The sequence below is a fragment of the Typha angustifolia genome, chromosome 4 (assembly GCF_048772165.1).
Source record: "Typha angustifolia cultivar Huaian chromosome 4, ASM4877216v1, whole genome shotgun sequence".
NCBI lineage: Eukaryota > Viridiplantae > Streptophyta > Magnoliopsida > Poales > Typhaceae > Typha > Typha angustifolia.
In genome coordinates this window covers 3,719,888-3,734,412 of record NC_133242.1, presented here as the reverse complement: position 1 = coordinate 3,734,412, position 14,525 = coordinate 3,719,888, and the positions used below count along the sequence as shown (strand labels likewise).

Below are 14,525 nucleotides of genomic sequence, written 5' to 3'. Positions count from 1 at the left end.
ATCTTTGTTTTGAAAATAAACAGGAGAATCTTGGCTACTTGTTACATTTTATTAAGATAGAAATAACTACATATAAATTCTTCAATTATTACCTAGTAAATTTTCTTATTTATTTTTTAGTTAAAAAATTATTGCATGAGTGTGACATAATTAATGTTAGACCCTTTAGACTATATCACGCTTATTTAGCAAGAGAGAAAGAGTGAAGGATTAAAAATGTTAAAAAAAGGACGGCAATTTTTTCCTTTTTTAAAATAACACCCTATATTTTTATCATATTTCAATTAACACCCGTCATTAACATTTTTATAAATTCAACTCCTCATTTTGTTTCTATAATTTTAAGTTAGGATCACGTAGAAAGTTGCACTTTGATGTCTATCCGGATAATTTTGAAGTCCTTCTAGTTATTTTTTTTTTTTTTACACTATCCTCATGGCAATTTTTTTGTAACTTTATTAGTTGCAACTTTGATTAATTATTATCTTTTTTTAATATATGAAATAACTCGATCATGCCTTGCTACTTGCAAGACTTCATCTCTAATACGGTAAAAAATAAAACCTAAGAAATAAAAAATTATTCAGAAAATTAAACCGTCTCCAAGTAAAATTGGAGACAACTCTCGCGAGGCTAAAGGTAATCATCGGACAGGCCAAGTAATGGCAGGTGTAATAAGTCGAGCTGCGAGCTGGCTTAATCTGCTAGGCTGCAAGAGAGCGTAATGGATGGGGCTTTCGGGTCGGTTCGGGTTGGTCAATCGCCTCTGCCCGAGCTAAATAGGATAATGTTAACCAAAGAATTTTTCTTGATAATGAGACTTAATAGCAAGGTGAAGTTTCCTCCCTAAACCAAATGTCTTCTCCTAAATTCAAAATAATTTAATTTTGTATTCTTTTATATATCAAGTACATAGTTCTATGTGGACCTACTCGGATCAGCCAGGCCCTAGCCTTAATCTCTAAGTAAACTTATTCAATTAAGGCTCTAAAATAGAGAAAAAAAGAAGAAGGAAGAAGTAGCGCATATCGCAATAAAGTCAACTAACAATCTTCTTTGTACCACCTTCATCAACTAAAAACTTTTGTTTAAGGATTTTGATCTTACCCTGTTTGCTAACTCTGCTTTCAATCACCTTCCACAATTCTATTTCAGAAACAGTAGGAATTATTTCCAAATGAAATCAATTCAGTTCTAGCCAAATAAACAATGGGAAAAAAATAAAGGGACCTAAACTGAAAATAATGAGAAAAAAACCAAAATAAATATGGTACAAATTGGAATAAGCAAATGATAAGGGGAATAAAATAAGAAAATACAATAATACTATATATTAAGGGTATCAATCAGATCGTGTTAACCAAATTCGAATCAGATCAGACTCAATCTAAGAGGAACACAACTTGTGTAATCTGTTTAATAAATTGATTATGTTAGCATGACCTGTTAACATAATGTTAACATGATTGCTAATCTATTTAACACGATTATGGAAACATAATATGAATAAGATTTACCATATGCAAAAATTAATATTTATTAATTTAGCTTAGTATATAAATAGTCAATTATACATATAAAATGATTTTTTTAAAACTGAAAAAATACTCATACAACACAAAAATTACAATTCCACGCGTTCATCTATAAATTCAATTCAAACCAAGTCCTACGCTACATATATATATATATATATATATATATATATATATATATATATACTACATCATCCGGTCATCCCGACATGAATGATGTAATGACCGCGGCGATGATAGCCGTCGGATCCCCGAGCAAGGCCGAGATGATGACCCGCATCGCCATCACCAGCAGCTCGCAGCACCTCTTCACCTTCCCCTTCTTCCTGTATGGATTCATCCCCAGCCCTCTTGTGCTCGGTTTCGTAACATAACTCCCCCCAGAACTACTCCCCGCCGCCGCCGCCAGGACAACCTGGAAATCCCCCCCGGCTGCCGGCACCTCCGCGAGGTCCCTCTGGCCGCCGTAGATCTCCTGCCAGCCGTGGACTAGCATATCCTTGACGCAGGCCACGTGTAGGTTGTAGCTCTTGCACGCGCTCCGGTAGCTCCAGCTCCTGCTCCGGCCCTTTTTCTCGCACCGCTGACACTCGGCCCCGGTCTTGTTGCACAGGAAGAACTTCGGGCCGCGGGCGACGTCGAGCTCGGGGAGGGCGGCGCAGCAGGGGTGGAGGTCGTAGCCGCAGGTGTGGCAGTGGTAGACGAAGCCGTCGACGTCGACGTCGCGGCCGCAGGCATTGCAGTAGCGGGATAAGTCTCCCGGTGGCCGGGGGAGGAAGACGAAGAGGCATTCGGGATAGAAGGGATGGCGGAGAGTAGCAGAGGCGGCGGGGGCTGCGCAGTGGTGGTGGAGGTCGTAGTCGCAGGTGCGGCAGGAGAAGCGGGAGCCGATGCCGGCCTCCTTGCAGCCGTTGCACTTGAAGGGGTGGTGGGAGGACTCCGGCCGGAGCTTGTGGTCTGGGTGACTGAAGTGGGTGATCTCGGTGGTGTACTTCATATCATATGGTGGTTTGGTAGGTTCGATTGACCTAAAAGAAGATTATATGCCTTTTGTCTGTGTCCTGTTGGATCTATCGTCTATATATAGAGTGTCGATGTCGGTTTGTGCAACAAACCAGAATTTTAAAATATAAATAAATAAAATAAATAAAAATATAAAGTTTAGATAATAAGGAATTTTATTTTATTTTTTATATTTTAAAATTTTTATTAAATTAAATTTTTAGATATATTTTTAAGATATTACATTCTAATAGGACTCTTATTATATATATTTTTTAATTATAAAAGGTAGCTTAGAAGAAAAACCTAGAAGGATTTTTTTAGGAGAGAAATTAGGCTTAGAAGAAAACCCTGGTCTTATCTTTAGGATTTTTTCTTTAGGAGAGAAGGAAAAAAACGAAAACGAGATTATTCTTTGGGTAGGTTAGAGAGAAAAAAAAATAGAAAATAGAGGGAAAAAGATTTTACCATACCAAGAAAAGGAAAGAGAAGACAATCATGAACGCTTTGGAATTCGTGCAGATTACGATTAGGATGCAAAAATTAATTTATTTTGGATTGAGTTCAATTTAAATAAATTTTATATTTTTGAAAATAATTAATATCTATTTTTACCGTAGAAAATAAGATATAAATTAGGAATATTTCAATTTATATGGATTTTGGATTCCTGAAAATAATTAATATTATTTTATTTCTAGAAAATAAGATATAAATTGGAATTACTTTAATTGAATTTAAAGGATTTTCGAATTTGTAGAAAAAATATATTTATTATTATACTTTATTTTTAGAAATAACCGAAGAAATTTTATGCTAATATATCTTATTTTCTATAAATAAAATATAAGAGATCTTTATGTTTTTAGAATATGATCAAAAATAAAATATTATTTTTGAAATGTGAAATTTTGTAAGATTAAATATTAGATTATTATTTATTCATGTTTTCTGACCTATTAAGAATGATTTATATTATATATATTAGAGGAAATAGTAGTATTTGAATTTATGGATTTTTTGTGTATATATTGTAGTCGAAGAATTGAGAATTTTAGTGATCGAGGAATTTGATACTTGAGATTCAAAATAAATCAATATAGTTAATACTAATAAAAGTGAAATCTGAAACCCAATTTATTTTTAAAAGAATAAGTTCAGAGAAAAGATTCTTGGAATGTAACGTTGTGATGTGATACTTAGTGACTCTCGCGGAATTAGGAAAAAAATTCTTGGATCTTTATCCTAGTGACTCTAATCTTTTTCAACGGCTAGTGGAAAAGTCAGTAGGGCACTGTATAGTACCTACTGTGACCCTAGATGGATCGACTATCTAGAATAGTCTCGGGCGTCATCCCGATGGTGACTAGGTAATGCGATGTGGCCACAGATACCCATTAATGAGACAATATGACATTTTATCAGTTTTGTCGGGTTTCCAAGATATTAATTTCAAAAGATATAAATTCTGTTTTCAGAGTGATTTATTTATATTTGCAAGTTATTGCGATATTCATAATTCAAGCATTTGAAAAAAAAAATCTTATATATATTTTGAGAAAATGTTTCACATGAGTTATCATTAGGATTTGATTACTAGTTGTGCTTTCGTGTTTTCTCCGGATTTTATCCTAGAGATTCACCACCATTATGTTCCCGGATGGTTCTCCAAAGAGGGGAGAAAAAGTGGAGAAAGATATTATGTCAGTTTTGTAAGTTGGGGAGAAAGAGAGGAGAAAATAATAAGAAGAGAGAAAGCTAGTAGTGACAAATCGTTTACCTACAACTATTCAATATATACCAAGGAAGAGAACAGAAGCCAGCCAAAAAGAACATAACAGAAATTAATATCACAATATTATTTTCTCCTTTCCAGGAGATTGCAAGAGGAGAATTGTCGACGACTTTGTGCGTGGTTGACTCAAGAGAATATGATCCCGCTACGAAAAGAAAGTAGTTTTTTTTTTCCTTAATTTTTTTCCTCTTAATCTTATCAGCTGGATGCCTAAAATCCCTTAAACTGCGGAGTTTTTTTTTTAAAAAAAAAGAATATATAGAAGGTCATATGATCTCCTTGAGTTACATAGCGTATGGATAAGGTTCAAGTATCCATTGGTTTCTTCTAGATTTGGATCAGTGACAAGATAGAATTGGATCTGAAGCAGTGTAATTGAAATCAAGAAAAATATTCATAAAATACGTACAAATTTACGTGGGTCGTCCGGCAATACAAGCAACCTACGTACAATATAAAACCTAGTTCTGACCAAGAAGAATATTAAATGAACCATTAAGCCTAAGTTTTACACGAGCTTCAAACTTGCCATAAATAACGGGCGTTAAAAAATTGTTGTTCCATTAACTTTAGCCAAATGCTAGTATAAGTAGCCAATAAGATTGTTCTCAATTTTTTTTCTTAATATTTTTGGAGTGAAAGCTCATAGGCGAGATATTAGGCAATCCAAGATGGCAGCAAAGGGGAAAGCCGTCAGTACCAATGGAGTATGTTTAGGGGGTGAAAACGGATTAACTCCGATCCGACACGCTATCCGACCCGACTCGGATCGGATTCGGATAAAAAATTTCTATTCGATTCGGATTCGGATACGGATATGGATATCGGATATATTTTTCAGATTCGAATATGGATATCGGATATCCGTTTACCCGCATATTTTTTAAAATGATTTATAGTTTTTAGTTTGCTTATTTAAATAGTAAGTATTAATATTATTACTAATAATACGTTATATATTATTTATAGAGATTAATTTCTTTAATTTTATATATTTGATATACAACAAGACACGAAAACCATTTTAAAAAAATATGCGGGTAAACGGATATCCGATATCCGTATCCGAATCCGAAAAATATATTCGATCCGAATCCGAATCCGAATCGGATAGATTCTTGGAATTCTAACGTTGCGATTTGGTACCTAGAGAGCCGGGGGACTACTTTGTTTAAAAACAAAAAAATTAGTATAATATCGAAGTATTCAATATACGTTAAATTTCCTAGTTATTACAAAAACAAAATAAGAAGAGGAAAAATATACTTTAATTAAGAGATGAAATATGAAAGCATGCAAGTTTTCTAAGAACCAATTTAGAAAGAGATTACCATTCTATTATATCCATTTTCATTATCAGATCAAATCTAAATTAGACCTGCTCAATTAGGTAATGAAAGCATTTAGGCAGTGAGCTTATCAATCACTAAAATGGCCCAGCCTAATTAATAAGTCCAAATTATTCCGTATAACCATATATACAAAACATAATTTTAACACAGCTGCAACAGCTTCAAACAGAATCAAACTTCTTCTTGTTCTTATTTAACAAACAGAGAAGAAAAAAATCCAAAGTTTTCTTCATGTGAAACTCTAGCTTCATTGGTCTTACTTTGGTTAACAGCAAATTAATATCTAAGAGCGAGATAATTTATGATATTATCTGATGAATGTTTTAAAGAAGGCTCTCTCACTCTAACTTGTTACACTCTTGTCTTCTTAATATTTTTTAAGGAATAATAATTACGTTTAATCTCCCTGAGTTATTGTCTATTTTCAGTTAGAACCCTCTTAGCTATCAAAAGGGTGGGAGATATTTGTGTAAAATAAAAAATAGGTATTTTTGTGTAACCCTCTTTCTAAATTAATTGTAGAAAATAAACAGATAACACCCTATATTTCTTATTATTATTTCAAAATCCGCCTCGGTACGAGGGAAGGAAATTTCGAGTGTTTAAGGCAATAATACAGGGTGTAAACCGCAATAAACACATAAACGGAGGGTGCGATATAGAAAATATCCATCTCATTTAATAATACGGTTCGCTCCCTTTCTTTAACATTTACACCGGTCGAGCGAGAAGTCTTGCGAAGGTTTCCTCGCGGGTTTCAGGTATATAGCTCCGCTCTCAATTCCTACTAATTTGCGTTTGTTTCCATTTTTCTCCTCCAATTCTAGGGTTTCTCATCGCTAATGTATGGTCTGTTCTCACCATATAATCTTAATACGTTTTAGGTCTAGGATTCAATTCGTATCGTACTAGTCGTTTTTGAATTTTTGTTCATCCTCTATGTTCCGGACTTGATTAATTTACTCCCTTTCTTATTTGTATGATATCGTTTAGATTTCTGTGCAATGGTATAACCTTGTATAGTTTAAAAGGAGAATTTATGTTTGCCTTTTCGTATAGCTTGTATGATCATATTGTTTTCGAGGGAAATAGATGATCAGTTGTTTTGGGGAGTCAGTGGGGAGGAGATCCTAAAACTCATCTTGCTATGGAAGGATTAACAGCAATGGCGCTGGAATTTTGAATGGAACATCGGCTTTGAGGTTGGCGCAAGACCCTGTGTTTACAAATGAATCCATGTTTGTGCCTACTCTCCCGGATATATGCTTATGCAATTGTCTAGGAGGAGAAATTTGTTCCTTTGGAATTTTTTGGTTGTAGAAGTGGCAGACATGGAGGTGTCCAGGACACCAATTGTGTTAGGATCGGTTAACACGTTATCCGCGCAAAGGTATACTTCCTCCCTTTGATTCCCTCCTAGGTTCTACAACCGAGCTACCACTTGCCTGTTGTAAACCTTTCTCTCTGTGCTGGGCTTGTCCATCATCCACAATTGTGCCTCGTGCTGGACCTCACCAGTTCACTGTTGCTGTTGGATCTCTGGTCTGTTTTGGCTATTTCCTTTGTTTGGGCTAATTTGGATTTCTGATGAAAATATGATGCCAAAGAAACTTTGGAGTATTGGCAGTCTTTCTGGATCTTATTAAACCATTGCACTATGGTATCTAACGAGGAATTGGAGCTTTGAGAGACGAGTTGAGAGATCAGAAATTTGGAATGCACTAATATTAGGATTTTGGGGTCTAAATGAACCCCAAATAAATAAGAGATTCTATTATTGGTGTGGATTTGACTACTAATTTATTCTGAAAAGCTAGTTGGTCTTTTCCGGACACAGTTTCTTTTTCGTTATTATGTTTGTTTTCTAAAGAATTTTGGTGACGTTAGTGTCTTTCGAAGAAACATTTAGCTTTTGAGTCTTGTGATATTAAGGATTTGATTTTGATTTCTTTCTTACTATATGGAAGGAAAGGTTTTCAGCTGTTTTTTATTTGAGGGAAGTTCTGTTTCTTGTTTCTTCCTGTTTTTTCTCTAGGTGTTCTATCTATTTTTCATGGCTAGTAGATGCTAGATCTAGTTCCATCTGGAGCACATCAAATTTCTAGTTTGAAATGTTTTTGCTTTTTACTCTGAATCCTAATGACCAAAATTAGGAGCTTTGGGAGCCTTTTTATTTTTTATATTTTTTCTTCTGATTATTCTGATAAATTTGGTTGTAAATCTCGTATTGTTATTGTTTGATGGTAACAATTTTTTGTTTATATTATCATTCTTGGTGGTTGTTTAATATATTTCAAGATCAATTGGTTCTGGATATTGGTTTTGATCTGTTCTTTGTGTCATTGGGTGAAACAGCACTTAATAGTTAGGAGTAATAGACATAAGTGAGCTCAAACACGTCGAATGTTTGAAATAATTGTAGTCATATTATACAATCTTTCCCCGTTTTGGTATGGCTTGTATCTTTAGATTGTTGGCTTTTGCTGTTGCTGAATTCTTTTCATCTTTAGGATGACGTTGTTCTCCTATATACCTTTGTTGGATGCAAAGGTTCAACTAGTAATTTCATCATGCTTAATGATGCACTTGTTGGATATGAAAGTTCAACCAATAAATTTGCTTTTCATATTCTTATGTGACACCCAATATTTTCTTTCCGGTTCAGATTAAATTTGGTTCTCTATGTTGAACAACGTCATTTTAGGGTGGGCCGAATAACCTAATTATTGTCAGCACAATCAAATATTTAACAAGGTTTCAAAGAAAGTAATGCCAGGGAAACCTTGTGTAATCTGAGTTGCATGTCAAATTTGCTAGAGAAATGTGGAGTGAATATATAAGGACACATTGAACTGCTGATGCAAATCTAGTAGTTGGACTTTTATGTCTAAATAACAATTGTTGCAACTTTATTAGTAATTGTTTCACTGTCTGTTCTATAAGATGAAACTTCCCCAGTCATTTAAGGGCGAGCCTATTAGCACGAGCAGGAAGGGCACTCCCAACAAGAGATGGAAGCCTGAACACGACGATGTCTTGCTAGACTTCCTTGCAAATGTGGTGAAAAATAAACCAGAGGGAGAAAAAAAGTTAAAGAAAGCCACTTTCATTGAAGCTGCAGCACGGGTCAACAGTGAATGTGGAAGCAGCTTTGATCGAGAGAATGTTGAGCACCACTTAAAGTGGTTAAACAAGAAGTACCAGCAGATCCAGAAGGTTTTGGCTCTCCCAGGGGCCAGATGGGACAATGTCAGCCAAAGAATTGTCCTTGATAAGGAGATTTATGAGACTTATACCAAGGTGAAATTCTCTGTCTAAATCAAATGTTTTCTCCTATATTTAAATTTTTAATTTTGTACTGTTTTTATAAAATATACATAGTTCTGTGTGTAGGCTCACCCAGATGCTAAGGATATTCTCAACAACCCTGTTAAGAATTTGGATCTACTCTCTCTCATATGTGGTGACGAACAAGCAATGGGGACTTTTGCCAACTTTGTCTACAAGGACTTAGGTGGTGATGACCCTAGCATCAAACCTGTGAACTCGGATGCTTATGATACTAGTTTTCAAACCATGGATCCCAATCCACCAGAGGAGGTTGAGAGGGACCTATCAAGTACTGCAAATATGCAATCTCAGACTCCAGGGCATGAAATGCCTAGATTGACAGGTAAGAGAGTTAGGGATGAGAGCACGGACCACATTGAGATGATTTGCAAAGAAATACGCAATCTCGCAGATGCTATCAGGGCCACCATTCCAATTCCATTCCACAGGGAACTCTATGCTACAGTAATGGAGGTTGGAGAGCATCATGAGAGGACACTTGAGAGAGTCTTTGACTATCTATACGCTCATGACACTCTTGGCCGTGCATTTGCTGCTAAGAATTTGTCGATGCGTAGGGCCTGGGTCCAACGATTTGTTAATGGTGGAGAATAGACCTTCCTATGTCCTCATCTCATCCTGAAACTATTGATGCTAGCTAGTTTTAGAAGTTAGATCTTCACTCGACTGATGTATGTTTAACCTCATAGCTGTCTCCAGAATAACGCTAATCGATTTGTCTAACTGCATTTTCAATTCTGGCTGGTGTGCTTTGTAATTGCTAGCCTTGTCATACTTCAGGTAGTGTAGCTTGGTGTTGCTGATTTGCACCAAAAATGAAATTTCTTATTCTTATTTCTACATGCATTGATCTTCATTCAAGTCATTGTTAAACTGTTCGTATATCGACAAATTGGCTGCCGCCTTGTGGCGTAAAATTTGTATATACTATTATTGGCATTATTGCTAGGAAAGAATGGTGGTGTAACTACTAGCATGTTACATTAATAGGTTATCTTTCAGCTTTGTTGGTTGAATAATTTTTTGAAATATTTTTCTTCTCTATCTTTTTTTTCCCCTCTTTTTTAGAATGATAAAACTATAATTCTTTCCTAGTTAGGTATTAATTTGGAGTCATTCACGTTAAGCGGTCTTTATATCAGACAAGTTTCCGAGTGTTTTATTTTGTCATTATTTGCTCATTTTACTCAACCTGGTGGGAATATGCATGTACTTTTTCAGGTAAGCTTCTGATCTTATACGTTATATGACTTCCAAAGTCAAAGTCAAATGCCTTTGACCGCTGCTGCGCTAACCAACTTTGGTCGTCACAATCTCCTGCAATTGAATACTTGGCAGCCTCTAACTCGCAGTTAACCCATACACTGGTTTTCCGCAGCTAACCAGGAGATGCCAAGTAGTGCTGCACCAAATTCCTGCATCGAGGATCTATACACGGTCCGGAGCAACTCCCGGGAAAGCGATGATTTCCTCCTAAGACCTCCTCCCGTCTACGCATCTCGGTTAACGAAGCTCACCTACTTGCATTGATCCACGTGGCAAGCTCTAAAAGGGACAGCCAGGCTCTAGTGCATGCAAAGGTGGCTTGTGACCTTGTACCGAATCCGTTTATATAAGTTTTACAGAGAGAGTCCACTGTGGTGCATTAGAGTCGAGATAGAGAAAGACGAGAAGAGGAAGTTGAGAGATGGAGAGGGTGACGGCGAAGAGTTGGGATGAGTTCAAGAAGATGTGGAAGATCGCTGGGCCTGTGATACTAACTGCGGTGCTCCAATTCACGCTCGGATTCGTCACCATGGCCTTCGTCGGGCATCTCGGGAAGGTCGAGCTCGCCGCGGTCTCCATCGCTCATGGCGTCGTCGAGGGCTTCGGCTATGCCATTCTGGTAATTTTTTACTACGCTCAGCTCAGTGGGTTCTTTTTATTACGGCCTTTTTACATTTGTGCGCCTCCAAATTTCCTTATTTGCGTTTATGCCCTTCAAAAATCTATACTACTTTTTGACTTTTTGCACGAAAGGGCATTTTAGATCCTTCATTTCGTGAAGATATAAAGATAACAATGTATTTTTTTTTATAGTTAATTATGTAAAATTTTGAAGGGTATCCGTATAAGAACAAGTATTTTAAGATGTGTATATCATATATCAATTTTTTTAGGGGTATTCACGCAAATAAAATATTTTTGGAAGGTAAACATGCACAAAAAAAAAAAAAAAAAAAGGAATAAAAAAACCATTTCTTTCTTTTTAATATGCATACAACTATGTAGGATGTATTATTTTTTGTTAGAATTACTCTATTTTTAGGAGTATATGCCCTAATACGTAGAAGAAATAATAGGGCAATACTTTTTCTTGATAAATCAGGCTAAACTGTTTCATTGAAACTTAATTAGTAGTGATCTTCTACCAAGATATACCACAAGATCAAAAATAAAAAAATCGGTTACAACAAATGGACCACAAATCAATCTAACATCTGTCGTCAATCTACCGCCAAAAGAAAAACCAAAAAGGTCTAACAAATAGTAGCATAATACCATCTACTAATATCAGATCACACGTCCAAACATTCCAAATAACAGCAGACAAAAATAATATTTTCTAGACGAAATTTGTAGAAGACACAGAGACAGCAACATCAATCCTCTTCCAGAAGAAAATTTAATTAGAACTCTACTATATTACCATCATCGCACCCTAATGTTACTATACCAAATTAAGTAATTAGACAAGAATCTCACATTGATGATGGAAACCTAAGCATTGTTGTGGGTTCTATAGCTGAAAACAAGATCTCAACCACCTGCCCTTTGATCTCTTTCCTCATCTAAAGGGCTGCCAGTGAGGCTCTCACCTGCTTCCAGCCATCAACTGTTCTGTACGTCAGAGAGACAAACAAGGCTAAATATATGGAATGAAGCCAAATGAGCTGAAAGAGTAGTGAAGTGCAGAGTGCGTAAACATAGAGGAAGCTTCTCTTTACCGTTCCAGTTGGCCTCCAAAAGCTGGGAGGACTCCAAGAAGATATGGCAGATAGCAATGCCTGCACTACTTACAGCAGTCCTACAGTTCTCCAGTGGCTTTGTTACCATTGCCTTTGTCATTGAAGGTTTTGCTTATGATGTCCTGGTAATTTAACCACAATAGCAGTGTTAACCAAATTTTGATGAGAATTAATATATAAGCTCTATATATTCAATAGTTATTAATTCAATGAAGCAATTGTGCAGATTAACAAGAGTGGACTCAAATTGTCTATGTTGTATGTTAGGAAGTAGGATCAAGTAAACAAAAGAGACAAGTAGGAAAATATCTTGTCATACTAATATCAAGACCACTGTGAACAAGAATTTGTGAATTGGAGTTGAGTTTTTTTTTTTTTAATTTTATGTTCTCACCTTCTTTGTAGTTAGGTATGGGAAGTGCTTTGGAGACACTTTGTGGTCAAGCTGTTGGTGCTGGACAATTCGAAATGCTAGGAATCTATGTGCAAAGATCATGGATAATTTGTCTTGCCACAGCTCTCATTTTGACACCAGTTTATATGTTCACATCGCCTCTTCTACAGCTTCTCCATCAGTCTAAAGAAATTTCAGAAGTTGCAGGCAGATATACTAGATGGGTGATTCCTCAATTGTTTGCTTATGCCTTTAACTTTCCTATACAAAAGTTTTACCAATCACAGAGCAAGGTCTGGGTTATGACGGCGATCGCCGGAGTAGTTCTTGGCATCCATGTATTGCTGAATTGGATTTTCATAACAAAACTCGGATATGGCATGCTCGGTGCTGCAATGGTTGGAAATATCTCATGGTGGCTTATTAATTTGGGTCAATTTGTCTATCTAGTTTCTGGTTTCTTCCCAGAATCATGGAGGGGATTTTCTCTGTTGGCGTTTAAGAAACTGTTTGCTTTTGTAAAGCTTTCACTTGCATCAGCCTTGATGCTCTGGTTGGTTCTATCATCACTTTTATTACCTGAAGTATCCAAAATCTGCTGACTTTAACTTGATCATTTTGATGACAGCTTGGAGCTCTGGTATTATACTGCAGTGATCATTCTTGTGGGCTGCTTGAAAAATCCCGAAATCCAAATTGGAGCTATTTCAATCTGGTTAGCAATTCTTTACCTTTCCAGTTTGAGTTCATTTTTCCAAAAATTTCCTCCTTATACCTGATCAATGGTTCATTTTGTCTTACAGTATGAATTACCATCTCTGGACATTGATGGTTACTCTAGGCTTCAATGCTGCTGTCAGGTGAGCATTCACTTATATAATGCAAGAAAGATGGAAGACTTCTCAAAGAGATAAATGTAGTAGTGTTTGTTCTTCTTAATTCAGCGTACGAGTATCCAACGAACTTGGCGCAAATCATCCTAAAGCAGCAAAGTTTTCAGTAATCATCGCTGTTACTATGTCAGGCGTTATCGGACTAATCTTTATGGTAATAGTTTTTGCTGAGAGGAAACAACTACCAAAGTTCTTCACAGATGTACCTGAACTGGTGAAGGAAACTTCGAAATTTGGGTATCTCCTAGGTGCAACCATATTCCTAAACAGCATTCAGCCAGTGCTCTCTGGTATAGTCTTTCTGCAACTCAGCAAATAGCTCAGATTCCCTTAAAATTCTCTGATCAATTACTCCACCAAATTCTCTTATTAATTCTTCTTTGTAGGAGTGGCAATAGGAGCAGGTTGGCAATCACTGGTGGCTTTCATAAACACAGGGTGTTACTATTTGATTGGTTTGCCCATGGGTGCAATTTTTGGCTTCAAGCTCAAGCTTAATGCACTTGTAAGTGACAATTGGAGACTTTGATAATGGCATTAAATGAGATGTGACACTGAAAGGCATCCACTGAACTCTTTGCTGCAATGCAGGGAATTTGGGTTGGGATGTTAATTGGTACAGTATTGCAAACAGCAGTTCTGCTTGTAATCACCTTCAGAACAAGGTGGCAGAAAGAGGTAATGTATAATAGATCATTTGGGTGCTAATTTTGCAATCCATTGCTGAAGATTATGTCACCTTGATCACTGTACAATATTAATGTATAATTGTTTGATGATAAATGCAGTCTATGCTAGCAGAAGAGAGAATCAAGGTGTGGGGAGGGGTGGTGGCTCTTCAATCTACTACTCCAAAGTAAGGCAGAGAGCTGAAAAAAATTAAATAATAGGTAGCATCTCATGAATGTAATATCTATAGTTGTTCATAAATCATATATATTTATTCATGGATGCACTCTACTTCCTATAATTACTAGTCTATTTTAATAGAATTGAATGCACTCTTTCTTTTCTAACTTTAAAGATCCCTTGTTTTAAGGTGTATATATATACAAATATCAACTTTATATATATATATATATATATATATATATATATATATATATATATATATATCCCTATATTTTGGCTGCTGTGTTAAAATCCTACAACTTTTACTAGAGCGAATACAGGGTCTAAACTGAAAATAGTGGCA

At 36.0% G+C, this 14,525-nt stretch overlaps 3 protein-coding genes across 3 annotated transcripts; 2 read left to right on the top strand and 1 right to left on the bottom strand.

The window, feature by feature from the left end:
- Window positions 1–1,724: 1,724 nt before the first annotated feature.
- On the bottom strand, window positions 1,725–2,563 carry LOC140759599 (uncharacterized). The gene has a single exon (XM_073096203.1). The coding sequence runs from the start codon at window positions 2,530–2,532 to the stop codon at window positions 1,735–1,737; it is 798 nt and encodes a 265-aa protein (XP_072952304.1). The 5' UTR covers window positions 2,533–2,563; the 3' UTR covers window positions 1,725–1,734.
- Window positions 2,564–6,408: 3,845 nt separating this feature from the next.
- LOC140758600 (uncharacterized) lies at window positions 6,409–10,083 on the top strand. The gene is made up of 3 exons (XM_073094819.1): window positions 6,409–6,445; window positions 8,628–8,984; window positions 9,078–10,083. The coding sequence occupies exons 2-3, from the start codon at window positions 8,628–8,630 to the stop codon at window positions 9,627–9,629; spliced, it is 909 nt and encodes a 302-aa protein (XP_072950920.1). The 5' UTR covers window positions 6,409–6,445; the 3' UTR covers window positions 9,630–10,083.
- A 348-nt stretch (window positions 10,084–10,431) lies between these two features.
- On the top strand, window positions 10,432–14,190 carry LOC140758601 (protein DETOXIFICATION 33-like). The gene is made up of 8 exons (XM_073094821.1): window positions 10,432–10,920; window positions 12,449–12,990; window positions 13,066–13,152; window positions 13,241–13,297; window positions 13,382–13,620; window positions 13,717–13,835; window positions 13,922–14,008; window positions 14,119–14,190. Exons 1-8 carry the CDS (start codon window positions 10,723–10,725, stop codon window positions 14,188–14,190), a joined length of 1,401 nt encoding a protein of 466 aa, XP_072950922.1. The 5' UTR covers window positions 10,432–10,722.
- Window positions 14,191–14,525: the final 335 nt, after the last annotated feature.

Excerpts from the sequence above, each read along its gene's own strand:
- LOC140759599 (XM_073096203.1), bottom strand. The coding sequence starts at position 2,532 with ATGAAGTACACCACCGAGATCACCCACTTCAGTCACCCAGACCACAAG.
- LOC140758600 (XM_073094819.1), top strand. The coding sequence starts at position 8,628 with ATGAAACTTCCCCAGTCATTTAAGGGCGAGCCTATTAGCACGAGCAGG. Across the intron at positions 8,985-9,077 it reads TTTATGAGACTTATACCAAG|GCTCACCCAGATGCTAAGGA; the intron begins GTGAAATTCTCT and ends TTCTGTGTGTAG.
- LOC140758601 (XM_073094821.1), top strand. The coding sequence starts at position 10,723 with ATGGAGAGGGTGACGGCGAAGAGTTGGGATGAGTTCAAGAAGATGTGG. Across the intron at positions 12,991-13,065 it reads GCATCAGCCTTGATGCTCTG|CTTGGAGCTCTGGTATTATA; the intron begins GTTGGTTCTATC and ends TTTTGATGACAG. Across the intron at positions 13,153-13,240 it reads ATTGGAGCTATTTCAATCTG|TATGAATTACCATCTCTGGA; the intron begins GTTAGCAATTCT and ends TTTGTCTTACAG.